The sequence below is a fragment of the Lutjanus erythropterus genome, chromosome 23, assembly GCF_056507025.1.
Source record: "Lutjanus erythropterus isolate fLutEry1 chromosome 23, fLutEry1.hap2, whole genome shotgun sequence".
Taxonomy (NCBI): domain Eukaryota; kingdom Metazoa; phylum Chordata; class Actinopteri; order Lutjaniformes; family Lutjanidae; genus Lutjanus; species Lutjanus erythropterus.
In genome coordinates this window covers 7,835,920-7,862,272 of record NC_139339.1, presented here as the reverse complement: position 1 = coordinate 7,862,272, position 26,353 = coordinate 7,835,920, and the positions used below count along the sequence as shown (strand labels likewise).

At 40.5% G+C, this 26,353-nt stretch overlaps 1 protein-coding gene across 2 annotated transcripts in view; it reads right to left on the bottom strand.

Annotated features, from left to right (window-relative positions):
• The window catches only part of adgra3 (adhesion G protein-coupled receptor A3), a 40,235-nt gene that overhangs the window by 8,920 nt on the left and 4,962 nt on the right, over positions 1-26,353 (bottom strand). For both annotated transcript variants that reach the window (XM_084711701.1, XM_084711702.1), the window contains 8 exons: positions 18,049-18,120; positions 10,610-10,681; positions 4,231-4,302; positions 4,041-4,112; positions 3,344-3,504; positions 2,375-2,588; positions 2,026-2,190; positions 141-342 (listed from right to left, as the gene is read on the bottom strand). In XM_084711701.1, the coding sequence (XP_084567827.1) occupies positions 141-342; positions 2,026-2,190; positions 2,375-2,588; positions 3,344-3,504; positions 4,041-4,112; positions 4,231-4,302; positions 10,610-10,681; positions 18,049-18,120 (1,030 nt within the window). The remainder of the gene's footprint in view (positions 1-140; positions 343-2,025; positions 2,191-2,374; positions 2,589-3,343; positions 3,505-4,040; positions 4,113-4,230; positions 4,303-10,609; positions 10,682-18,048; positions 18,121-26,353) is intronic.

The window sequence follows — 26,353 nt, the reverse complement described above, 5'->3', positions numbered from 1 at the left end:
CTGAAGGCAACACACAGAGTATGTGCCTCATACAACTCCACATCAAATAATCTGAACTGTCTCTTTAACATACAAACACTGGGAAAGACAGTGAACATGGTTACAGGGACAGAAAATTATCTCACCAACTAGATACCGACCTGGTTGATGACATATAGAAATCTTGTGACATCTTTCTGGAACTGGCAGCGGGAGTAGTCCTCCTCCGCCCACACTCCCTTGCGATCACAGTAGCGCCACGCCCGCTGCTCCTCGCCCGCGCTGCCCGAGTATGAACCGGGGCTGGATGGCAGTCTGTTGCAGGGGAGGTAGGCTCTGATCCCTGCCAGGGTGCGAGGCCACCTGGAAGGAGCCAAATAGATCTCAGTCCTGCTGTCTCCTCATTAACTGATGCATGCAATGTCCTTATTTTCTCCTAACTTTGTGTCATGTGAGCCATAATGTGCGTGACATCAACAGCAACAGAGGACTGTTGTGATTATGGTCAAAGCAAGAAGTAGTTTAAATGTTTAACCACAAGGGGGGGCTACAGTGCTTGACAAAAAGCATGCTGTGCATGTTGTACCTCAAATATAATGGTTCATGCATGTAAATATACACTTTTTGAGAATGGATTTCTGCACACATTTGAGTATTCACTTTGGGAAATTACTAAAAACCCCTATTATCTGTGCATTAATATCTATTTATACTGTGAAACCATCATTTACATTTGCTGCCTGCATCCTGTGCAACCAAATCTCTATATATCTGTGAAATAATCTATTTTACACAGCAATATTATTTTTTCTCTCAGTAAAATGCAACCCGCATTCCAATCAGAAAGGTGTGTAAAGTTTGGTTGTATAGTATTTTATTTCGTATTTTATGTTTTTCTCATAATTTATATTTTATTCCTATTTTATTCATCACTCGCTCTTTTTCTACTTGTACTTTCGATCCTTGAGCTGCTGTAACGAGTGAATTTCTGCAGTGTGGGATCAATAAAGTTTATCTTATCTTATTATTTATGAATACGCCTTCTGTTTGCTAATGTAATTTGGTTTCTAAAAAAACCCAAGAAGCTCTTTTAAGTCAAAATATGCAGCTACTTGTAAAGGCTTCATACAGTTTTTTAACAGTAAAATTTCCAAGCACTTTCAAGGTACCTGAAGCAAACTTGTTCACACTTGTGAAGCCTTTACATTTAAAAAGTTACTTTTTTTGTATCCACACCATTTAATGTATATCATCAATTTATTTATTTTACCAGCAATCCATATAAACTTTGATTTCATGTTTTGATCATGATTATTTAATGCTCATTTCAATGCCACAAGGCAACAAATATGATGACGGGACTCTTTCTTTTGAACTATTAAATGATTTTTGGTGAACATGAGTGATCAGGAAGCTTTCTTTAGACATTTAGTCTCATTTTCAAGCATCAGAACAGAGAGTTGCACGCAAGTTACAGACAGTACATTCAATATTGAGACAGATCAAACAAAAAAAAAACTCAACATGATAATTACAAAAGTGCCAAAAGGCTGTACAGACTCAGTGGGTAGAGAGACTAATGAAGTCCTGGAAGCATAGGTTATGACAGGACTGTTTATGTGACGTGTAAGTGTACAAATAACTGGGCAGTAGTCCAAGTATGGATTTATAATTGAAGGTATACCAGTGCAAAGGTCTGTGCATGGATAATGATGACCGAGTGAATGGTATACAGAGTACAATGATGTGCGAGGGGAGTATACATATATCCAAGCATTTTCCTAACCCTGAAACGGTTAAGACTAAGCAAAACATTTAAATACTATGTAAGAACCCTGTTTGTAGAGCTGTAAACAGTTGGACATGTGACATGACTGGAAATGGGCGTAAGCCCATGTAAAACACAGCTCTTAAATTACATAAAGAGATGCCAACAACTAATCTAACACAAAATCCAGCCTTTTATTTTTCGGAGTTGCACTATATTCTTAGGGTGACTGGCACAAGCAAGTAGCTCTGTGTCTGGTTAAATGTTCGTACACTTACTTGAACTCGCCCTTGTTGTTGGCGACGCGTTCGGGAGCACAGTACTTGGCAGAACTCTCCAGCACCACAATGTGGACAGTCCTAGTGGTGTTGCCCCTGCTCGTCCTGACCCGGCACTCCCAGTTCCCGGTAAAACCAGGCTGAATGTTTGAGATGGTCAACGCACTGAGGAGAAAAAAAAACACGAAGGGGAAAAATTTCTCATATTTAGCAAAACTGTGCTTTATGGTGAACATGAAGAGCTGGACAGAGATACCTTATTTATCCTAAAGGATAATTCAGCTATTATAAAGCTGTTAATGCGATGAAAAATCCTGAAAAAGACAAACGCTGAGGTACACTTCCATACCTAGCAATAAGGGAGCAGTTCTGCACCATGCGCTTTTCAATGGAAATGCCTTGGTCGGCGTCAGGCTTCACCATGCGACCGTTCTGGTACCACAGCACCTGCATGTCCTCGGCCACGAAGGAGGCCTGACACTGAAACGGCAGGCTGTCCCCCTGAAAGACGACCTGACGCTGGGACGGAGTCAGCTGGAAAGAGGGCAGCTCAAGTGGAGCATCTGAGGAAGAGAGTCGGGTGTCATTTCTCACATTAAAAAAAATATACTTGGTTCATATTTGTCACTATAATCTTTAATCCCATCGACTCCGGACACAATGCTTTTTTGTTTCCCTCTTGGCACCTGTTGGACACGCAGGGAAACTACAGCGCCGTGAATTCTGGGTACATTAGAGCTATTTGTCATTCAGGTCAGGCCGCGGCTCCTGCTAGATGTGTGCCATGTATTTCATAATCCCTCACTGTGATGAGTGCCAAACTGATAAGACATGAGCAAGTACAAACAAAGGCAGCACTGGCCTGGGCAGCCCTTCTCTTATCTCCCGTGTCATTGCACAAGCCCCTGTTCCCCAAACACCAGCCGCCTCACTGATACCAAAACAGAAAACTTAAACAGACAGTGTCGCATTTTGACCTTACATTCCTTGTCAAAACTCAATGCGACTTATTTCAACCTTTAAAAATGTCAGATAGTGCCGCTGAAAGTATGACTTATTTGATTCCAGAGTGTTCAAAACAGCTGTTATTTCTAAAATTAATTAATCAAAAGGTACTGACTCAGGTCTGATCATTTTTCTCATTTGTGAGCAAATTTTCAAGCATTTAAGAAAATATACAAAGTGCGGTTTTCTGGTCCGTGTCAGACTTTTCATGTCCTATATAAGGAACACCGAAAAATCGTCACACATATATGATATCATTATATCACACAGCCCTACATATGTATGCGAAGTTTTTGTTCAGGTGTGTTCCTACCGCAGGTGAGGAGCTCAGGCCTGATGGAGGTAATGAGCTGGCCCTGTAGAGACTGGGGGTAGGAACATTTTGTGGTCTTGACCGTGATGTTCCTCTCTTTAATCCAACGCAGCAGCCACAGAAGGTTGCAGTCACACAGCAGGTAAGGTGTCTGAAACTCCCTGTGGATGTATAGTAACACACACACATATACAGAAACAAGGGAAAGACAGGTTTAGTGATGGGGATCAGCTCCTTCCCAGCGACCAAAAATTCTTTTCATTGTTGATTAATCTGTCAGTTGTTTTCTCAATTAATCCATTTGTTTTTTAAGTCTATAAAATGTCAGAAAATGCTGAAAAATGTCAATTGGTGTTTCCCAAAGCCTAAGATGAAGTGCTCCAGTGTCTTATTTTGCCCACAACCCAAAGAAATTCAGTTTACTGTAATGAGGGAGTAAAGAAACAAGAAAATATTCACATTTAAGATGCTCGAATCAAACCAATCATCACAATAGTTGGCAGTTAATTTAATAACCAATTAATAATCAATTAATCGTTGCAGCGCTACTTCCCGACAGCAGCCATAGACCAGATTTTTAAAATCTGAGCCAAGCCATACAATGATAGCAATCATATGACATCCATGTGGGGTTAGTGGTACACAGATGGTAAAACTGGCTTTGCATTGGGAAGGAAACATCTCTAATCATACTTACAATGTCTTCAGAGACACCAAGCTGTCAAACGTCCCCTGAGCCAATGACGAGAACATGTTCCCTGAAAGGTTCCTGGAAAAAAAATAAATAATAGAAATATGATGAAAAACAAGGGCCATTTTTCCCAGACATTGTTTAAATACCTGTTTTAGCACACGACTGACACACTGATAAAGTTACTATTACTTACAGTCTGATCAGACTGGTGAGGCCCTTGAAGATGTCTACATTGAGACAGCCGATGCTGTTGTTTGACAAGTCTCTGTAGAACACAGAAAAACACAGTTTCTGGTTTTTATTTCTTCAATATTTCAAAAATAACACATGATAGCTACACTGGTCAAAAAGTCCTTCAATTAGAGAGCTGCATGCAGGATGCGTGGGAATGTTTTCCAACAAGATAAGCTCTGAAAATCAGATTGTAACCTTTAAAAAAAAAAAAAAAAGATAAACAGAGAAATGTTTAAGCTGCTGAGCTGACGTTTTTTTAAAGAAAGAGCCAAGTTCAACACAGACACGTTGAGGCAAAGAGCCCAAACGTTCAGCTGACAGGTTTACAACTTTCAAGGTGATTTTAGATCATGTCTGTGTGGGCCTGCGGGGAAACCTACACATCAAAGGCACAGTTACACACTAAGAGAAGATTAATCGCCTGTGATTAATGTCAAACACGTCAGAAGTGTGTGTTTCTCCTCTGGATGTGACCTGACACGATGTCTCTGGCAAACATCAGATGGAAGCGTCTGAGACTCCTGACGCCTTCCAGAGGGAAATACAGACGGGTCCGGGGCCGAACACGGGAGAGACTGATCCTACCTCCGAATTACACCCAATGTGCAAACATTTAAAAACAGCTGCACAGAGGAAATATTCACTGGAGGCTCCAGGTACACTTTATTACACCATCTGATGCATTAGTCTCACAGTTAATTCCTTGTACTATAAGTGTTGCTGAGGTTTTGACCCAAATGTGCCAAAATTCTTGAAAATGTGGATTTTTATTGTGAAATACTGGATAATTTTAATTCTTCAGGCCCTTCTTTTCCCATGAATTATGATGCGGCATTTCCTGAACGCACCGTTTCTAATGAAAAACAAGCTAGACTTTTAAGTTAGCTGAGGATAAAACTTGGTGGCATCTTTATTGGCTGCAGAATAACTTTTTGTGGCTGCGGTTAATGCCGACCCCTGATGAATGAACATATTAAGGATCCATCAATGTGTTGCTCTAGAAAAACTAACATACATTACTAAAGGAAAGCTGTGAGTTTTTTTTAAACATAATATTGGTAATGATCGAGTGGACACAGGACAAATGGAACAGGATTATGAAGTGTAGTAGCTTGTGTGATCCTAAAGATTGTTTGTATGTTGTAATTACTGTAAAATCTGTGCTTTCTCCTCTGCTTTAATTGCCGTTTTTATTTATTCGCCTATGTATTTGATGATATACTGTATTTGCTGCCATTTTATTAATATGTAATGCTTGTTATACAACCCCAATAAAAATATTGTTAAAAGTCATTTGTTCCATTGCTCAAAAAAATAAAATAATTAGTACAGCTGTAAAATTGTTATAAACTAAATCTAAATGGCTTTGATAAGTTGTCAGACATGGTTATTATCCAACAATCACATTTTAGGCTCTTTACATTCCCATAGAGATAACGTTTAAAGCAACCGAGGTTCACAGTCACAGCACCTTCACAATGGCTGTAACACATATTCCACTGCGAATGATCCAATCACTGAAAAGCGCCAAGTAAAGAAACAAGAGCCTGAGAGAAAAGACACATCATTACCTCAAACCACCAGCTAAACTGTATCCTGGGGTGCGGGAGGAATGTGATACTGACACAAAGTGATACCTGGAAAATGACTGTCAGGCATATGCTAACATCCGAGCATTTATGTAATTATTGGTGTTGGTCCTTAAGGTACCAGCTGGGGAATTTACTGTGTGAGGTTATTAGTTCCACTTGGAAGAGAAGGAAAAAGCCGTCTTTTGCAGGCTTGCCAATTTGTGCGAGCATTGTGTGTCAGGGGAAGGATAACAGTAGAAGTGAAGGGGCGGAGGGAGGGGGCTCCCCTAGCTAAAGGCAAACTTTCATCTCACTTTATCGCCTAGATTCAAATTCTAGAGTTACAGCTACATCAAAGGACTCGAGACAAGCTGGTGAATACTCCTATTCCTTTAACTCATCTTTCCTGTGTTGTGAATCATAACAGATTTACTGAGAACTATGCAGAAAAGATCCACACGTCACCAAATTTATCGTGTCTGACTGTGTTCGCATTACTGACTGAAGTCTCTACATCTCCATCTGCTTTTACTAGTTGGCTAGTATTCGTTACCGAAGATTAATTTCAAACACGTCCTTCAACCACAGGCATGTAGCACATTAACAGCACGGAGGACTGTTTCAGTGCAGTGCTTCAGTTGTTGCGAACGATACGAGGAGCAGAGGCAAAAATAGCTCGATGTGATTAGGCTCGAGCGGGGACTGTTCAGCTGTTGGTGGAATGCAGAGTAAAAAGGAGCTGAGGCCAGAGACATTCATAGTGTTTCAGTGTTGTATACTGTGTTTACATATATTTATATGTCTAAAACTGTGTGGAAATGTGTGTGGACTGTGTGTAAAGTGAAGTAAAGGATAAAGTTATCTTTCCCTTGAGGGTGTAACCAATAGTGCACCGTATACCCGAATTCCCAGCACGAATAAAGAAGCCCAGACAAGTGGGACCAGCTGACTAGTGACAAGTGAGAGTTCTTGATACGCCGACCTTCTCATCTGAAGTGCTGCTTTTAACTTGACACGGACAACATTTTTTGTATTCTATAAGGGAACGGTGTGTTTTTCACTATTGAGTTGAAACGGAAAAAATGACATTAGTGTTGATCTATATTGTGGGCCGGGAAGCCAGATCAAGAGCAAATTTTACCTGTCTACCTCTGTACGGAAACAGAGAGGATTGCTTAATTTCAAGGGTAAGCATTAGGATGTTTATTTGTAATTCCAAAACAAACATGACAGAACAAAATGAGGTACTCAGATCCTGATGTAGCTAATGGCAATGGTGAAAATCCCAAACAAAAAGAAGCACACAATAAAAACACCATTAGAATTAGTAAATAAATCAGTAAAAGTATAAAAGGCAGACAGTAGAGTTTAGATAGTGAACTTTAAGCACCACTGTGGAAAACCTGGGATGCAAAAAGGACAACTGACTTTAAAAATAAGAGCAGAGAAAAGTCAAATTTACGGCAGACACAAGGGGCTAACAGGAGTCCCTCCGTAAAAAAACTATGACAGAGGTTTTGATTTATAGATCAGTGTGTGATTTCTTGGTAATATTAGATGAATGCGCTGTACATGATCAGTTATATTTCCCAAAGTATCTGCGTTTACATGATTTAAATTACTTTGTGATATGCTTTATTACTGAATTTGAGACCTTTCAATGAGGTCGTGCAGCTTCATTCACTGTGACGGCGTGTGGGGGTCGCGGTGAGCAAAACATTCGCAGTAGAGATGGTTTTGCTAGATGTTTGAAAGTCAGAAAATCAGAAACTCTCAGGAGAAAACAAAAGGGCCTTATTCTTTTCAACCTATTTATTTTGGGGTTTATGCCCTTGATTTTATTATTTTCCTTCTGATCTTGTTGAAATTTGACACATTTCAGGATTCATTGTTTAAAGCCAAACTTAATTAAATGATAATTCAATCTACAGCGCAGATATTAAGATTATTATTATTTACATCACCTACAAAACCATTTTAAAAAGAAGATGTGGATGCAGTAGGTATGGTGCACAAGTATGAAACTCAAGTGTCTCTAAACCACTATACCAAACCCTTATTTTCCAAGGCGGTATGAAAATCTGACTCACAAACTTTGCATATAAACTAACAACAACTGCTTCTTAAATAGAACAACCCTTTGAGTGTGTCAATAAGACACAAGAAGAACGTCCCGTGTGGAGAATTACTCACACATATTATCCAATCTTCTGCAATCCTCTCTTTAACCGTCCCCGTCACTACTCTGTGACGACACACATACGATAATTAGGACCTCTGAATGGCACGTCTTGAAAAGAAAAGTAACCTAATTAGGCAATGCTGCGGGGGACGGAGATACAGATGGAGGGAAATCAAAGAGTAGAGTCATAGATAAGGACAAAGAGAACGGTAGAAAAGCCTGGGCCAAAGGTATGTCAAATAAATGTGATATAAATTCTGGAAAAAAAGATCTCTGTTTATGTACTTGCTGCAAATTAACTTCCCATTTTCCAAAGACTGGGAAAAAGTAGGGTGGATGTGTAGCGGTGGATGCCAACCCTTGATGTAGGGCTTCTGTGTTTACATTCCCAGGGTCCAGCACTACCTCATCGTCTCCTTCGCCCGTCCTCTCTTTTCTGTGCTCCCTCCCTTTCACAGTCGAGTGACTGACAACTACCCTTTGAAATTAACTGAGATGGGTGGTGGGGCCAATTAGACTTTGTTGCCCTCAGGCAAAACCAAACTGTACTGTGGAACAAACCATGTGAGGCTGCAGGCGGCAGGGAAAGTCTTTATGAATAGTTTGTGTGTGGGGTAAAGATTTTGAAATGCAGAAGACATATAGGCAAAGCATGAATCCCTGTGAGTGTGGCATGAATATGCATTGAGGACGAGGTGGGGGGAGCCAGGTCTGAGCCAAGGAGCTGACTGCCTTCCTGTCTCGCTCTTATTGCTCCGCAGCAGCAGCCAAGCTCAAGTTTGTGTTGGCAGCGGCTGGGTGCTGTCGGATGATTCCAATTCACGCTGTGTTCTCTCATGCACACACACACACACACACACACACACACACACAAAAGAGAAACACACTTACACTACACACTTACATTACACAGTTTCTGACCTACACTCTCAGAAATAAGGCTTCCAAAAGGGTTCTCCCTGAGGGGCTGGGGTTCCATCCAAAACCATCTGCTTCTGTGGAAACCCTTATTGAAGAAAGTCGAGGTTCTCAGTAAGGCTAAGTGTTCCATTAAGAATCCTTTTCATCCCAAGAGCCCTTTTTAGAAGGAAGATTTCTTCAAGGATTGCTGAAATCTTTGAAGAATTCTTTGGTCAAAGGTTCTTTGAACCGTAATATAAAAGGGTTCTCAGTAGAATCCCCTGAGTGGGATCTAGATAAAACACTTAGAACACCCTGGGTGGGTTCTAGGTGAAACCATTGGAATATAAAAAGGGTTCTCAGTAGAATCACATGGGTGGGTTCTTGTTAGCAACCTTAGAATGTAGAAAAGTTTGGGTAGGACCCCCAGAAAGGGTTCTGGGCAGAACCATTACTACATAGAAGGATTCTCCTTTAGAAGTTCCTAATGGACCCTTCTCCACCAACATGGAACCCGTCCGGTTCCGGTTCAAGCACCTAATTTTGAACTGTTCTGAGCATTTCCACCAAAAATGGTTCAGAACCTGAAAAGTTGGTTCCCAGCTGGAACTAAAAATAACAGGTTTCCCCTGGGTGGTTGTGCATCGTGCAGCACCCTCTGTTGATAACATCCTTGATTACGACGGTTCTGCTTAGAACTGGTGAAGACGTGAGCAGGTTCACTAGAGAGCATCCAGGGTCCAAGGATCTTGAACAGAACAGTTCAGGAACCAGCGCTAATTTAGTGGAAAAGATGGTTCTAGGTATAACCCTTTAAGAACACAGAGGGTTCTTCTATGGGGACAAGCCAAAGATCCCTTTATGGTTCTTGTTAGCACCCTGTATTTCAAAGAGTGCACCACACTCACACACCACATATCCCAGGTGGACTCTAACTTTGTGTTTTCTCTGTATATCAAAATTATCATCACATGATATTCATAGACGCCACACACACACACACACACACACACACACACACACACACACACACACACACACACACACACACTTATATGGCCGCCTCTTTTTTTTTTAAAGTGTGTGAAAGCATATAAGGCCTCATGCTGTCTGCAGTGGTCTCTGGCAGCGGGCCAGAAAAAACAGGGCTGTAGAAATAGACTGCTGCCTGACCATGCTCCCTTATGGACACTGGATACACTGTAGACCTGCTAGAACACGCACAGCACATCGCACAGACGGATACGAAACAACAGCTGCTTTAAAACACAATATATGCAGTCAGAGTCACTGCTGAAAGCAATCTGTGATTAAATGCTATTAAAAAGTAACACAGCCCAGACTGTTAAAGAATCTGTAAACACAAATTCAAAACAGTTCTAACCATTTACAAAGGAAAATGGCTTGAACCACACTTCAAAATGACAGTTTAAAATAGACTGAACAAGAGAAGTGACTCTCAATGTTCATAAACCGCTATTCTCGCATGACAAATAATTAAAGCGAAGCACTCCAAACTCGCTCTTAAAAAAGCTGGAATTTACATCTTTTGGTTGCGATAATAAAAGAACACCTAAGTGAAATCCCAGAAGGACCGAAAGTGTGATTGTAGAAAATATACACACTCACACACACACACACACGTGCAGAAACCACATTAAAAAGACTGTTCCACCACTACTCACAGCCTTTTGAGTGCCGGCAATCCGAGGAAAGCTCCTGGTTCAATACGACTGATCATGTTACTCCGCAGGTCCCTGTGGAAAAAAGTTGAGAATTTTAGGTCACGAGCAATTTAAACAGTAATAAAATACTAGAGCTGCATGTATTAGTCAATGATTAGCTGAGCAACAGGACATTATTCTGCAACAATTTTGTTAATCAATTAATACTTTAAGTATTTTTTTTTTTTTAAAGAAAGGAATAGTTCAAAAGGAACAATTCACTCGTTCCAGCTTCTCAAATGGGAATGTTTTCTGGCTTTCTTACTCTTCTGGACAGACAAAACCAGATACCTAAAAAGACATCACCATTGGCTTGGAGAACTTGTGTAGTTACAGCCCTGCAAAATAGCATGTTAAAGGTAGGAATATGCGAGTATCAACCTGATACCAGTGACTGGACTAGGACTCCCTAGTCAAAACAAAAAACATGACTTCGCCATCCTGGGGGAAAAAAGGCATACTGACGCAGGGTGCAGGGTCCCTTTTGGGAGTTAATAAATGATGTGATATTGACTCGTGTACTTGCCGATACCAGTATTTTAGGCATTTTCAGATACTTTTATCTGTATCAGAACAACCTGGTTATAGGACGCACAAGATGTAAATCCTGCTAATAATATTATGAAATATTAGCAGATGGGTTCATTATTCTGTAGACCTTAAATATTCTAATTATAAGAAAAACACTTAAACCATCTGGACTTGAAATTAACATTTCAGCATGCAAGCATCAAAAACGGCAAGGAAGTGAAAGTGGCAAGGAAAGACTTGGATTACCATCCTTAGACCATAATGATATAAATTCATTCACGCCCATAATAACATGGTAACGATTTACATGCACATACATGCATTTCTGTTTGCATCCAATTGGAACGCCCACATCTCCACCAGCCTCACTCACTGATCATTACTACACAGTGCCGTCACTGACAACCTGACCCTCGAGCTCTCACAACCCCCCACACACAGATGCGCAGACACAGTCTCAGACCTCCCTCTCAGACCTCCCTCTCCTGAGGTTCAAAGGCTCGCCGTCACAGAATTCCTGCGGTGCTCACCTGCGCTGGCACTGCTTAGTCACTCATTACAGTGCAGGTTCAGGAGACTTTCTAGTCGCCACCTGAACCCACACAAAGGGCCTCTGGGTAACTCTGCCCGTTTGATGTCGAGGACCTGTCATCTGAGGGTGGGTAGGTGGCCATAGATAAGTCACAGACAAAAAAATCGCTTGTTAAAGCTTTTGATGTGAGCTAACAGACTGAGCTTCTCTGTGTAGGAGTGTTGAGAGAAAAATGAGAGGGCAGGACCGTGCACTCAAAAATATTCTTAGAACCAGTTTTAGCCATGTATTGGGAGCACAAACTGCCATATTGTGTCTACTAATATGCTTGTTGCTGAGGCTAATTTATTTTAGCGTAAAGTTTGCTTGGCGTTGCAGTTGTTACAGTCGAGGAAAAGCAGGACACAAACACCATCAGCCATCCTCATGTGTTTCAGTTCAGAATGCAAGTGACTAATGAGTCAAGAGAAAAGCTCTTCTGCTTCAGTTTGACTCACTGGTCAGATGTGCAAACCACAAAATTAGATTTATACAAATAACTGAGAACGATGTCACTTCTGACACATATACTCATGTGTGCTCATGAGAATTACATTCACTGTACTAAAAGTTTTAATGCAACTTTTATAAGTAAGTTTTGTTTTAAAGTTCTGATATTACCACAAATACTTTATTGTAGGGGTGCGCATAAGACATTCATTACAGTCTTTATGAATGTTTATGACTGTTGCCATTTAGAGTCATTCAGTCAATTATCAATCATTTTTAATGCAAAGTTGATAATGTTTGAGATGTCTTTGTTATAAAAACTTGACATTAACCATGTCAATGTTTTATGCCAGTTAGGTGGCTAGCTAGACAGCTAACTGTGTGAATCACCTCAGTACTGTACTATGTCATCAAACTGACCTAACATTTAATGACATCTTCATGACATGATCAAAATGTACCACTTTACTTGAGGTCATGGAAAATATTCATGACACGCTTACAACCGTCTCATGACAGCCGGTGTCAAAATCAACCACATATGACAGTTTAATGTAACACTGAAACATAAGGTTAAACATTTTCTTTAGGTCTGATCATGTCAAGTTGTCATAACAAAGACATCTCAAACAATGTCAACTTTGTATTAAAAATGACATAATAAGTCATAAACATTCATGAAGACTCCTTCGTGTTCATCATGACAGGTATCATAACATGGTTATGACAGTTAAAGACAGTCTTATACACACCATTTACAATAAAGTGTTACCTAAAGAGACTTTAACTGATTCTCAAGGACAGATTTTCCGAATAATATCTGCAGGTGGTCCTCGCAGTTCAGGTATCAGTCAGACTAGGAAACCTGCAAAATCGCCCAGAGTAACCACCACTAGTAATGACAGTAAGAAGCAGTGTAGCTCTCTGATATTCTGATACTTGTGGATAAAATATGGGGAGTCAGAGAGACCCAGTCCATGTTTAACCACCCATAACTGCGCTTCAGATTCCAAAGACCGCTGACCACACATGATCTGGCACCTTTTAAATCTATTCGCAGAGAAAAACGCCAGGTTTTTCTCAACATGCACAAATTGAAATAGCTGGCTGAATATTTCTCAGTGTGTTCCAGAACTGTTCTTGAAATGGCCCCAAACCAAAGGGTGGTTTTGCAGCTGCTGCCATTTCTAGGGGCACACATGCCGTCTTCCAAAAGGTGTTATTTATGATAATATTAAAACTCATGTGACAGGGAGTAAAGATTAATTGAAGTTCTTTTTCAGGTTTGTTTTGGCATCCTTATCTGGTCCTGGCAACACACTGACATTCCCTCTGAGAGCAGAGTGACTTAGGTTGTGAAACGAGCCTCCAGTTGAAATGCTCCTCGTTAATAGATAATAAGAACCGGAGAGCCCATGAAAAAGATGTCCAACAAACTCTGCAAAAAAAATCTGCTTCAAAGTGAGACTGTGAGTTCTGAAACAAGTCCTAACCCATCTGCTTCTTCAAAATAAAACGTGAAAAGCACTACAAAGCACCTTCACTTAATTAAATACATTCTGTGATTTTGCTGCTACAGCCTTACATGTGCTGTCACGGCTGCTTTTTAGTCTAATATTAGCTGATGTTAGCACATTTGAGCTGCATACTGCCTTGTTACTCACACTACTTCAACAGCATGCTATACTTATTAGTGTAGCTTATTATTGTAGAATTATCCCTGATTGTTGTTTGTGAACACAGTGGCTGCTGTTCAGGAAAAAAAAGCTGCATAGGTTAACTTTAAAGGAAGAATATGTAGTCTTTTCTGAACAGTGGCCAATGTGGCTACAGGTCGGAAATACAGCTTAATAGCACTTTAAATGTCTTTTTAATTCCAAGTAGGGATATAACAATATACTGAATATAGTGATAAAAAAAGTCTCAATACTGCACTGAACTGTGATGATACCTAACGTGATCTTACGTGGTTAATTATTTTATTTTATTCTTTTTATTTTATAAAAATGAGTATCAGCTACTGTTGCATTGTTATTGTTTAGCAATTAAAAGTTCTTCAGTAAAAAGTACTTCAATAATTCAAGCATTCATTGCCAAGGACAATTCAAGCCAAATTTTTGCACATGCTTAGGTCATGGCTGGCTTCTTTTATTTTATTTTATTAAAGAAGGAAAGTTGAAGCACTTGAAGTTAAAAGGAAAAACAGATGTTCTACAGATTTATTATTTAATAAAAGGGTATTTTTTGAAGTTGTCATTTTTCTTTGTTTCTTAATGTCAGTTGCACATCAATATTCATAATCAATCAATATACAGTTTTGCAAACTTTGGCTAACATTAGCAACCACAAGCTTCTGGTCATACCAAAACAAATAAAGTTGTAGCAACAAAATTACTGAATGTGCTGAAATGAGAAATGATGCATCTTTCTGCTCATGACTTTTAATTTGTGTTTAAAAAGTTACAGCTCTACAGTCTTTAAACACACTGGTTAAGCAAATTAGAGGTCTGTCAACAGCGTCCTCTTTTCAAATGTGCACCAAGTAAAGTAAGAACTGCAATATCAATTTCAAACTGACTATATATCTATTCTTAACTTGCTTACACACCTACTTCCAAAAGAATTGTGCCATTCATGAATAGACAACAATGAATTCTTCAGAAAACGCTGCACACTAGAGCTGTTATCCTTGCTCTGTTTTCCACAATAAGCATTCCTCCACAGCAGCGGATTTAGTAAGGAATTAGCATGTGACGGTCGCCTAGCTTGGCTCTTATTTCTATGAGGAGAGTGATAATGGGGGATTCTGTGTGGCTTATTTCCAAGCAGGGGCACCTTTGGCCCTGACAAAACACAGCGGTCTCCACAGTTACTTTGCAATTTCACGCGGAGTGCCGGATAGGCGTAATCGATTCTCTACCCCTCTCTGGCACTCACAGCCAGCTGCTGTCTCAGTCTTCACGACTGCATACAGGCAGTCCAAACGAGGGAGAGTTTCTTTGTGGACTGAGAAAGACGACGTGAAGGCAGGAGGAAGGAGGGGTGGAAGGCAAGATGGAGAGCCTCAGAGCATTCAAACAGAGTGGAGAGTTTGAGGAGAAAAGGAGAGTGTGATTGAAGGTAGGAGGGGCCGGGGGTATAGGAACATTTCAGAGCGGGAGAGGCTTCAGCATGCAGAGCGTGTTTGGGAATCACACTGCTGACACCTCTGGCCTTGGCTTGGCCTCATTACAATGACAAAAGCAAGCTAGCCATCTAACAATCTCGCTTCACTGGTCGAGAGTGGACAGGAGCGGGGTGGGGTCCGAGAGGCACAATGGGAGCTGCTTTCTGAGGTAAACTTGCCTGTGGATTGATGCAACGACAGGCAGAGCAGACTTTACAACCAAATCCACTGGCCATTCACAGACAAAGCACTAAGTACCTTAAAGGCTTTCTTGGTGAAGAAAGATCAAAGCTTTTTTTTTTTCACACATTCGGTACACAGCCTCTTGTAGGCCTGAACTCTAACATCTGAAAACTAACATCTGACCCAAATTCAAGAGCCAAGGGGGAATTCTCCTGCAAATCTATAAAGAATCTAGGCAGACAAATGTCTCATTAAAATGGGAGTCAACTTGTGAAAAGACATACCGGACGATTTCACACATGAAATTATGACCACAAGATGAAAAGAGGAGGGAATACTGCATGCTTTATACCAATAATCTACAAAACCAAACTTTGCAAGTGTGTCTGCAAGTTGTAGGACACTTGTAGGGTCACATGCTAAATTTGTCATAACAGCGATGCATGCCAAAATTGACAAATGTCAACATCAGTCTGAAGAAATTTGCAAAAATATTTTCCTAGCAAGTCTGTCAGGTTTTTATGAAAAGTAAAATCAATGAGCATCAATGACAGGGTCATTGACACATTTGTATTTCTGGCCACTAACTTAGTTGAAAATTTTGACATTTTTTTATGTTGGCCTAAAGACTTTTTTTAAGGGAAAAACTACTATGCCTTTTATCATAAACTGCTTTGGTGTGCTTTTAACAAGCACACACACGTTACATGCAGCACTTCAGTGTTGGCAGCAAAGGGAGGAATGACGCATTCACAATTTCTGCATGATGAAGGTAATTATAAGCCAAACAAATGTGTGTTTGTTATGAAAGCTAGGTTAGCTTACATTAATCTCAGTAGCCACTTTTTGAACCTCTGTACTTGACAGCTCATTTAGAAAATAAGTATGCATGTCAACGCGGATGTCTAATAGCAATCCCACAGTAAAAAAAACTAGAATCATTACTGCACAGAACACCTCTTACGCATGCCACACACTTTATCCAGCCTTCTTTACCTCTGTCTAAAAGACATCCCGGGAAAACCCTGTGACGCTACATGAAGCGAACCAACAAAATGTTTTTACATGCCCCAAAGCATTAGTCAGATTATAACTTTTCTGACAACCAGTCAGTAAACAAAGAAGTGTTTCCATCCAGTAATTTTCAAGATGGGCCGACATTGTATCCTAAGAACAATATTAGTGTCTTTGCTGCCACTATTTATTTAAACCAGACAGAAACGATTGGAATCAAGTGTCAACATAGTTTGTATTTTCCCACTGAAAGAGTTATCAAACCTTTTACCACCTCGCTCAGTCCGATTGAAAATTCCTTCTAATCTGGCTGGATTGGGCCACTCTCTTCTGACTGAGGTGTTTACACTAGGCTCTTTTATGGTTTGTGATTCTTTGTGGAATATTAAAGTCCATGTACATGCAGCTCATGATAAAATTATATGAGTCAATTGGGAGCACATTTCAGCCTAAATCTTTCTGAACTGATACTGCAAGGCTTAATGTGGCCAGTTCGGCCTCATATACCTTCTACATTTCTGGTCTTTTTAATCAGACCGGGATGAACGACAGGGGAAACATGCCCTTAGAATTCCATATCAATGCAGTCATGTGTTATTGTAGCCTTGGGTAAAAGCACGGCCATTAATGGTCTGGTTATTTTATCTGCATGAAGCCATTCCGGAGAGATAAATCACCCATGGTTCTTATGTGCGGGCCCAGAGCCATTTTCTTGAAATCACTGTAGGGAGGAAACACGGGTGATGACATTCCCATCTCTAAAGTCAGAGTCACATGGCATCTCCCCGTTGTTCAAGGAATCTCAGAGAACATACACAAGTAAAAAGGTTCTCCTCTGAGATAAACTGCAGTCAGCCTGCTTTATATACTTGTATTATTGTATAGGTATATGTTACTCTTCTAAAATGGGCCCCTTCCCCAGAATATCCAAGCAGCCGTATGTTGAGACTATGTCACCAGGCAGACAACAACCAACCCTTGGGGCTATACCTATAATTAGCCTTTTCTAGTACCATCTCCAGTCTTCCACCATAGCCTGATATTCCCCACTGAGGCTAAGTGCTGCACGGATGCCTTCTCATTTTCTATGACCTGGATGTTCCACTGGCACAAGGCCAATATGAGTTTTACAAACCTCTGACTCCACAAGACCAAACTTTACTTGTGGAGTGATGGACGGTTCCTGCTAATGCACTGGTAGATATAACGTGAAATATTGTGAGGCCCCTTCATTGTGGAGACCATTGGTGATACTTCAAGGATACATACAGCTTTAATATCCACTTTACAAAATGGAAAACATCACTTCTTAAAGCTAAGATTATTTGTTTTGTTAGGGTGAGAATCTAAATCCAAGCACAAATTTCAACTGCCAAGGTTAAGTTTTACTTTAAAATGTGCTGGAGATGCTAAATTTAGGCATGAGTGCAAACACAAATACACTAATAATCATGCAAATCTCTAGCAGAAAACTTTTATACTTACAATTTCTCCAAGGTAGACAAACCAAAGAAGGATCCATTTCTGAGTTCTTGAATTTTATTGTTGTTTAAAATTCTGTGGAAAGAGAAATATGTATTAACACAAAGCAACAGAAAACAACTATTAAAATTTAATGTACATCACATGAATAAAGTCCACAAAATCACCATCATTTTTGTCGCTGTGCAATATCTTTTACTGCACTTAAAACATGGGTGGAACTTTTTATTCCCAAAATATTGTGTTATTGTTGGCAGCTAAAGTGTTTCTGTCAACTTATCACCCTAAGTCCGATTTAATATAAGCCTACATTTAGCCTAACGTTTACCAAATAGCAACAGTTTGTCACATAATAAACCAGCCACAGGGCTCAAAAAATCGGCAAGGAATGTGTGTTAATTGAATTCTGAAAGAGGATTCAAAAGGATCTAATATCTCTTTTAACAACAAGTGGAACGGTGCCACGCTGCTACTTGTTGACAGGTAACAGTATTAAGTCTCACTCCTTGTCCTCTAGACAGTCTTCTCCTCCAGTCACAGAATGTTCCTGGCGGCCAGGAAAAGATCAGAAGAAAAACAATGTGAACTTCAGATGAGTATTTTCTTTCACGTACAATTGGCAGGATCTTGAGACGGGTAGTCAAAATGAGATAAGAAGAGTGATCTTTCTGTAAAGATGCTTTCATTTTAAAAGGTAAACATATCATAAGCTGATCTGTGGCAGCTATGACTCATAGTTGATACACTTAAGATATTTTTTTTTATTCTAACAGCCACAGGACAAGTCCCTTTTGCACAAACAACAACAACAACAAAAAAAAACACTAACACCCACCAAGATTTGGCTTTTGCCTTCAATGGGAAAGGCTTGAATTGGCATTCCTGGGTCAAATGACTCTGCAGTAGTCACAAGTATTTATCAACCCCAGCTCTGATGGACAGTGATGGCCATGTGACACCTTGATTGATATGCTAATGTCCGTCCCTTTTCAATAGAGACAATGACAGCTTGTCACCTCCATCCTTAACTTGCAACTCTATTGCTCTTTTTTCATACACATGCTGCTTGGCTTGACTGTCAGCCAAGCACAGTGGAGTTTTTGCACGGATATGCACTTTTCTTCAGTCGAACATGGTGGATAAACATTTTATTTATAAATTAATAGTAAAAATCCATTGTTATTTAGTTATTTAAAAGCTTTTTAATGAAGCAACAAAATCAGAAAATGTTTGATTTTCATCATTAACTCAACACAACTACAATCCAACTGAAAGCAGACATGAAACAGTAAAATAAAGCAGATACCTGAAAGTACAAACAGCGGCGCTGGTGAGAAACTAGATTTAAACCAGTGCAGCCTGTTTAGCCATGTTTAAATTCTTGTGTTTGATCAAACACAAAGTGGGCTTAAATCCAGCCATGATCTGACACAAAATTATACACCATTTGCTTATTCACAACAGCACAATAAACTAAGCCAACCAAATCTTTAACTGTGGTTACAACTCTAAAAAAGAGCAGTCATTCAGTTTTTTATGAGAGGACACCCAAACAAAAATCCAAAGTCTGGAACAAGGAACAAGCTAAGTGTTACGTAATGAAAATCATAAATCTTACTGACAGCTAACACTAGTTTAAGTGCAATGCAATAAAAGGCAAAAAAATTCTAACAATAACACGTAGCCTGAGGTATTCCTTACATACCACAAGCAACAGGTACAAATCCTGTTATATAAGACAATCTGTCATTGTTCTCAACTTTATCACTGCAAAAATGAAAACGAGCTTGAGAAAACCTTCAAGTCCAAGTGTGAATTCTTGATTGCTTCCTCCCTGGGTAATAAACCAGTTTTTATTATCCAGTTTATTCGCTGTGTATGGCACAGACTGATTAACAGCATAAAAAGCTGCAAAGTAAAGCTCCACTCTCTGTGCCCAAGTCCTTGAGAGTTCCTGTCTTTCTCCTCAACTACTCCCAAAGGGTCTGGGAAATCAATAGCACTGTTAACTCCCAGCAGAAAACCCAAGCAGGGACTTGTGGTTAGCATATGTTTCTGACCAGCAAGGAGGGGATGTGGTGGGTGACATACATGCTAGTGGCACCCACAACCCGGGGCCAGATTGGAGTCATTATGGGGTGTTGAGGGGTTGTTTTATTACAGGGTTGGACAGTGGAGACTCATTGGAGATTTGCTGTTTGGCTCCCTGCCGCTCAGAGAGAGAGACTGTGCACACAAACAGTTCCTGTGTTTCGCAGGGCTCCGAATGCTGAAATGGCAGATGTTAAAACATGGTGATGTACGAGGCTGCAAATTCTATCACTGCCTGTGTACACATGATCTGATGATATAGGCAGAAATGCTGGGCCTCCCAAGATTGTGGTCACAAAAGCCTCATTTATATTGAAGAATAGTTAGCATACCAATGGGATGCATTTACCATGAGGCCTGTGTGAATAAGGAATGCAGCAATCAATCCACATAATATAGAGAGTTCACAAAAACATTTCACAAAACAACAGAACAGCAGTTAATGCCACTGCAGTCGGGGAAGTTGACAATATTTGGCTGATAGTGTTGCTACCAGAAATTATGGTAGAAAGTAGTGACTCTTTCAGTTGCAAATTACGCGACCTTCTATTGAGATTAAAGAAAACTCCCGCCCAAAAACCATTTAACCAGGGAAATTCTGACATTCTTACATTTTTTCAAGACAAAGACATGAATTTCCAGAATCTATACTTCCCCCCATTCTCCTCAATAGTAGGGACACAACTCCTGCTTGTCACCATCCTAATATGAAGAGCCACCCTAAAAGCTTTCGATTTGTTGCAAAACTCTCTAATTGTTTCCATTCAGTTTTAACAATGAAAGCCGTGAGACTGTCCTCAGTCTCCTGTTAGAAAAGTGTTTAGAGACTGACTTATGAGTCTACTCTACGAGCAACAGAGGAGGGATCCCTCTTACAGAATGAACAGACATGCAATAGATGTCATGTACAGAACAGACCAAAACAGCCAACAATAAAACATAATTAGATCATAAACATATATGAAGAATATGATTCTGGAAGACATCAAGCCACTTCCATGCGCTGTCATCTTTAATTCTGCACTGACAGTCCCCTGCTGATATGGCATGGTACGCCAATTTACAAAGGTACAAAAGGGCAGAAATACTGCTTAATTACTTACAGGAAATTATGGCAAATCATGAAGACACTTGCCAAACAGGAAAAGTCTAACAGCAAAAACGTAGAGTGGTCACAGTAGACCCTTGCCAACATTGATGATAAGTTGCATACAGCGTGAAAAAGCCTTTAATCTTCATGGAAAGTTGGATAATTACGTTTACAGAGTAGATTACGAATTTAAAACACCACATCTTTGGAATTAATCAAGTCTGGCTGCATAAATACACATTTCTAGCCTTGTGACTCTACAGATAGTCAAAATAAATCTGTGAAAGAGAGTTCTCCTGAGAGTCATGAGCCCTTTCCTTGCCCTCTTTCCATCCCTCTGTTCTTTGCATGCTTTAGCCTCCTTCCTTCACTAGCCTTGTCCCTCCCTCTTCCTCATGACAGTAGTGTGACCTTGGTATGCTGGAAACTGCTTTGGCTGCAAAAGTGTCTTCTTTACACTCACATTCCACAGAAATACCACCACTGACTATACAAGCAATATAAAGCCTCAAATCTGGTTGGCAATTGTGGCCATTTAACCACCAGCATCTCCATCGGCCTCAGGACATTTGTGATTAGACGGTCTGCTTCCTTACTGTCTGTCTCTGGACATCGGCCTGAGGTCTCCAGGCTAAAAAAGCGTCTATGGAATTTCTTCAGGCTAGGCCTCAAACGATGGAGGAGGGGAGTCTCCCTTATCTTAGTGATGCATAGATAAGACCTGCTTGAGCTCAAGCCAGGAACAAGCTGCAGGGGGATCCGACCAAATCTCACATCCTGTCTCTTGGCACCGATGCTATAAATCTCAACGACATTTATGGAAAAGCTGTCTTCTGAAACCGGAATTTCTACTCTGAGTCAGAGTCATATAAAATACATTGGCCTAGATTTCATCTTGCCTTCAAACTGAGTAAACATGACACTATTGATGGTATTCCTGAGTTCTTTTTCGTTTTAGAAAATACACCTTCGAAAGCATACACCTTTGGCTGTGGGCACATTATCCAGAGAAGGACTAAAAGTGGCCAGCCAGTACACAATCCCCCCTCACAGGCACATGGCGTTTTAAGGACAAAGCCAACTGATGCTCTCTCAACACTTTCTTTATGCTCAGGAGGCTTTTAAACAAAGAACTCCCAAGAGCAGAGGGCTGTAACTCTTCAACGGGTTTTCAAATAAGTTTCAGGCTGCAGTTGAGCTCATAAAAACCCTTCTAGAGTGACTTCCTCTGAATATAGTAGATGGAAAAGTGGGCCTCAGCTCAGGTGGAAAAGGGAATTGTTCCAATGTCTTAGGTGCTGCAACTTGCCAAGGTAATTCTTGCGGTTATCCAGCACTTTCTTGTTCCATAAATGATCCAAGTATGAAGAATTCTCTGCAATATTCTGAGTTATTTTGAGCAAGGACACAAAAGACTAGGATTTCTGTAACTGAGGTAATATCAAGTCATTTAAAGTTCCCATTAGGTCAAAATCGATGTTTAAGTGTTTTTTTAATATGTATTGTATTATACATCACCTATATACCAGTAAAGTAGTTTTGTGGATAGTTTGGTATTTCAGATTTTGTCTTTTCCTGTAAACAGGAAAACATCTGTTCACCAGACAAACTGCAGTATTTCTGGGGAACTTTGTTCACTGATTTGGGTGAAAGTGGATAATATTTTATGTAGAAATTACATTCTACTTTTCCTTCTGTTGTCCCCTGAATGCTTTGCATCAGCTCTCAGACATTTAATTCTGGGGTTTCCTGATGGACAGACAGCTTTAGCTTACTTGTTGCTGCCGTAGCTAACTCTATCTGTTAGGTGCCACTAGCAGGCAACAGAACCATGGTCAGCAGCTGCCCAGCTAACAGCCAACCCGGGCAAAAAACACAAACCGCACATGGGTACTGTAGCCTGTTCTCTGTTGTCAAACTGGCCTCTACGGGAGGTGAGACGTAATGCACAGTGCTGTTGGCTACTGTAAATGTAGTCGATGTCTGTGACAACTACCTCCCTAGCTGCCTGTATTACAGGAAATATGTAAGAACTCCACCAGCTATTTCATGGGATTCACTTGTGTTGGGGGAAGCTAAGAAGGGCACTTGTCACACAAGCTCTCATTGCCCCTGCATTCTTGTAAGTTGTACAGGACGCCTTGCAATATCCTCTTTCATCATCCAACAGGCAAAGCCATTAGAGCAAGGTATCCACCTTAGAGGTCTCTGCCTGAATGGAAAAATGATCCACCATGCAAACACCAGGATAAAAGCAGATGAGCAGTAAAATTAACAGAGATGAGAAGGCATTGCTCAGCCTTAGCTCATGTCTATGCACAAAACTGAAGTGCTTGTCTGGGATTAAATGAGAATAGGGGCAACCTGGCAAAATCAAAGCCCAATAGGTCTGGGAAATGAAAGGCTGAAAACTGACTAAATGTGCAGCTGTCAGGGCCTTGCCTTTGGGATTTTGCTTTCTTCTGGAAACACTGGAGAACTACTATGAAGAACACAGGGGCATTCCTTTAGACCAATGCCTTGCCTGGAAAGCAACAAAAACAAATCCTCTCAGGGCATGCATGACAGCAGGCACCTGTGGTCTTGTTACACAAGCACTTCAAAAGCTTTTTTAATGTTGGGAGAATAAACATACAAGATGATTGATATAAGGACTCATTCCAAACTGACGTGTCTGTGTTTGCTTAAGTTTTTTTTTTTTAAGTTCCCATGAAACAGCTAGTGGAATACTTATTAGTTACATGTTGTAGGTAAAACAAGCAGCTAGGGAGGGACCTGTCACAAATACTGATTGGCATTTACAGCAGCCAAAAGGACTATGCCTTACTCTTCGCAGGCTAAGAGCTTCAGGCCAACATGGCCAAACTGGGACCAAAACAGCCAATGGAGGCCAGTCCGGCAACTTGGAACTAGACTCCATTACCGAGGTGACTTACTAGCCAGGTTTTCCTCCTGTCCCCCGGGGAATGAGCCATGGCTAACCGAGCTAATGGCAGTTAGTGGTAAGCTAATTTATGTCCCTCTATTCCAGTCTGCTCCCGTGAACAAATGCCCCACTGCATTATAAGCAAGAAAGCGTTTCACTGGACAATTTAGTGGCGTCCCTGAGTGCAGGATGAGTCATCAACAGTTTCCCAGGAAAAAGACAAACTGTGAAAAAAACATTAAAATACTGTAGAATGCCTACAAAACGGCGTTTTATGTCTGGTGTCATATAATGCAAACCACATGCGATAAAAATACTTTAACATCAATTTGACTTCATGGCAACTTTAAGATCTGAAATCCAAGGGGAAACTTCTCCACGGGTCTCGAGGAAACCAGATGATGTTGTAACTCTAGCTCCCAGTTCATACTGCTGTGAAACAAGACAGTTTACTGCACTCTAACGTGTCATCAAACTGAGGGTGCTTTTCCTGCAGCGAGGGAGGAAATCCCTGCTTTCTTCCTGACATTAATCCTGTGCTGCTCTGTAGAGGCCAAAACCAGGTGCGCTTATTTGCACTGTGCAACCCAGGAGCTCCTGTGAATGGATCGTGATTACACTAAACAAGATCTGTAAAGAAACATGAGCTGGCTGAGCACAGAGAGCTTAAATATAGTCAGTTCCTGTCTGCATGGGTATGTGGGCTGAAACCTAAACAGGTACACAGAAATAAATGCTCATGTACACACCCATACAGACAACTCACGCAACCTGATTTATCCTTGCACAAGAGGCTATATTCAAGCCCTCGTATTTTAGCCGAGGCCTACACTGACATGGGAGACCAGGCCAGCTGTAAACACATTTGTGTCATTTCCTCTCGGATTACTTCGGCATGCGGTATCATTTGGAGAGCACAAATGCGGGGAATGCATCACTCATTTTTCCTCTACAGAGGGGCATTCAGAGCAGAGCTGCACTGCATCGACACCCATTCTATTGCAGGGTAAAATGAAACCAGCAATCATTTAAGTCTGGCAAAATAATAGCTACTTAACTGTGTAACTGCTCATGTACAGACAGGCGTAGTTAACATTAAGGGACGAGGTAAAAAAGGAAGGAAGGCCCATCACGTGAGAGTATCTGGGGTAAATTTTCTGGCGTGGAATCAAAAACAATTATCCCAGTGGTTGAATATGTTCACCATAGCCTAAGGAGCAGTTCGAAACATTTCTCAAAGAAGTGTGCAAGTGGTTCAAATCTTTTTTTTAATGTTCTCTGAAAAGCCAGACTGATTTTTTTAATTAATTAGAATCCAGACCCCTGAAGAGGAAAACAGGAAATGTTAAGTACAAACGAGAGAGGGGCAAGTATGATGAATGGAATGGGTCTGTAATCACACCTAGCTTATACTGCCGTTTCTGGCAAGACCTCTAATTAACACACAAATTGAAAAACATCCATATAACAAGGGAACTATATTGCCACTAGTGACCACATTAACAAAATAGTGTTATCCTAAAACAGGGTAGTTTATAAGGGAAGGTCTGATATTTAGTTTTAGTTATTTGCTTTTATTTGTAATGATTTTAAAGTGGAAATTGGAACATTTGTCTTAAAGGAGGTCTGAGGACAATTATTACTTACAATTCCAAAAGAACTAATTACAGATGTCTGTCTGCTGACACTAGTTAGTTGCACAAGCTGTGGCTGTTGACTCAGCTGACAGCAAAGTCCAGTGCGGAGTAATGAAGGCACAGATTATAAGGCAGATGAAGATCAGACATGAACTAGACATCCAGAGAGAAATACTTAAAAGACCATCAAAACTGATGTGATCAAGCAACAGCCAGCGTGTCAGCATCTGTAAGGGCCGTGGTATGACAAATCAGGGAATGACACATCCCCCAGAGTTTTAAAACTGAAATGAGGCCAACAGCATTTCCAAACCTTTCCATTTTAGGTGTCCTAAAATGCTGATTATGAAAAATGTAGTAGTGTGGCTGTAGCTCTAGATCCAGGTCTGTTTGTTGTTTATATTCAGAGATCATAGCCACAGAAACACAGAAGACTTATTGCAAAGTGTTCAATGTCTCTTTACAAAGTCAGAGAACTATTACGATGCTAATTCCATGAAATACAATACTTGAAATGAAACCAACTAATAACCTTGAGACACTGGATAGTTTAACAGCATATTT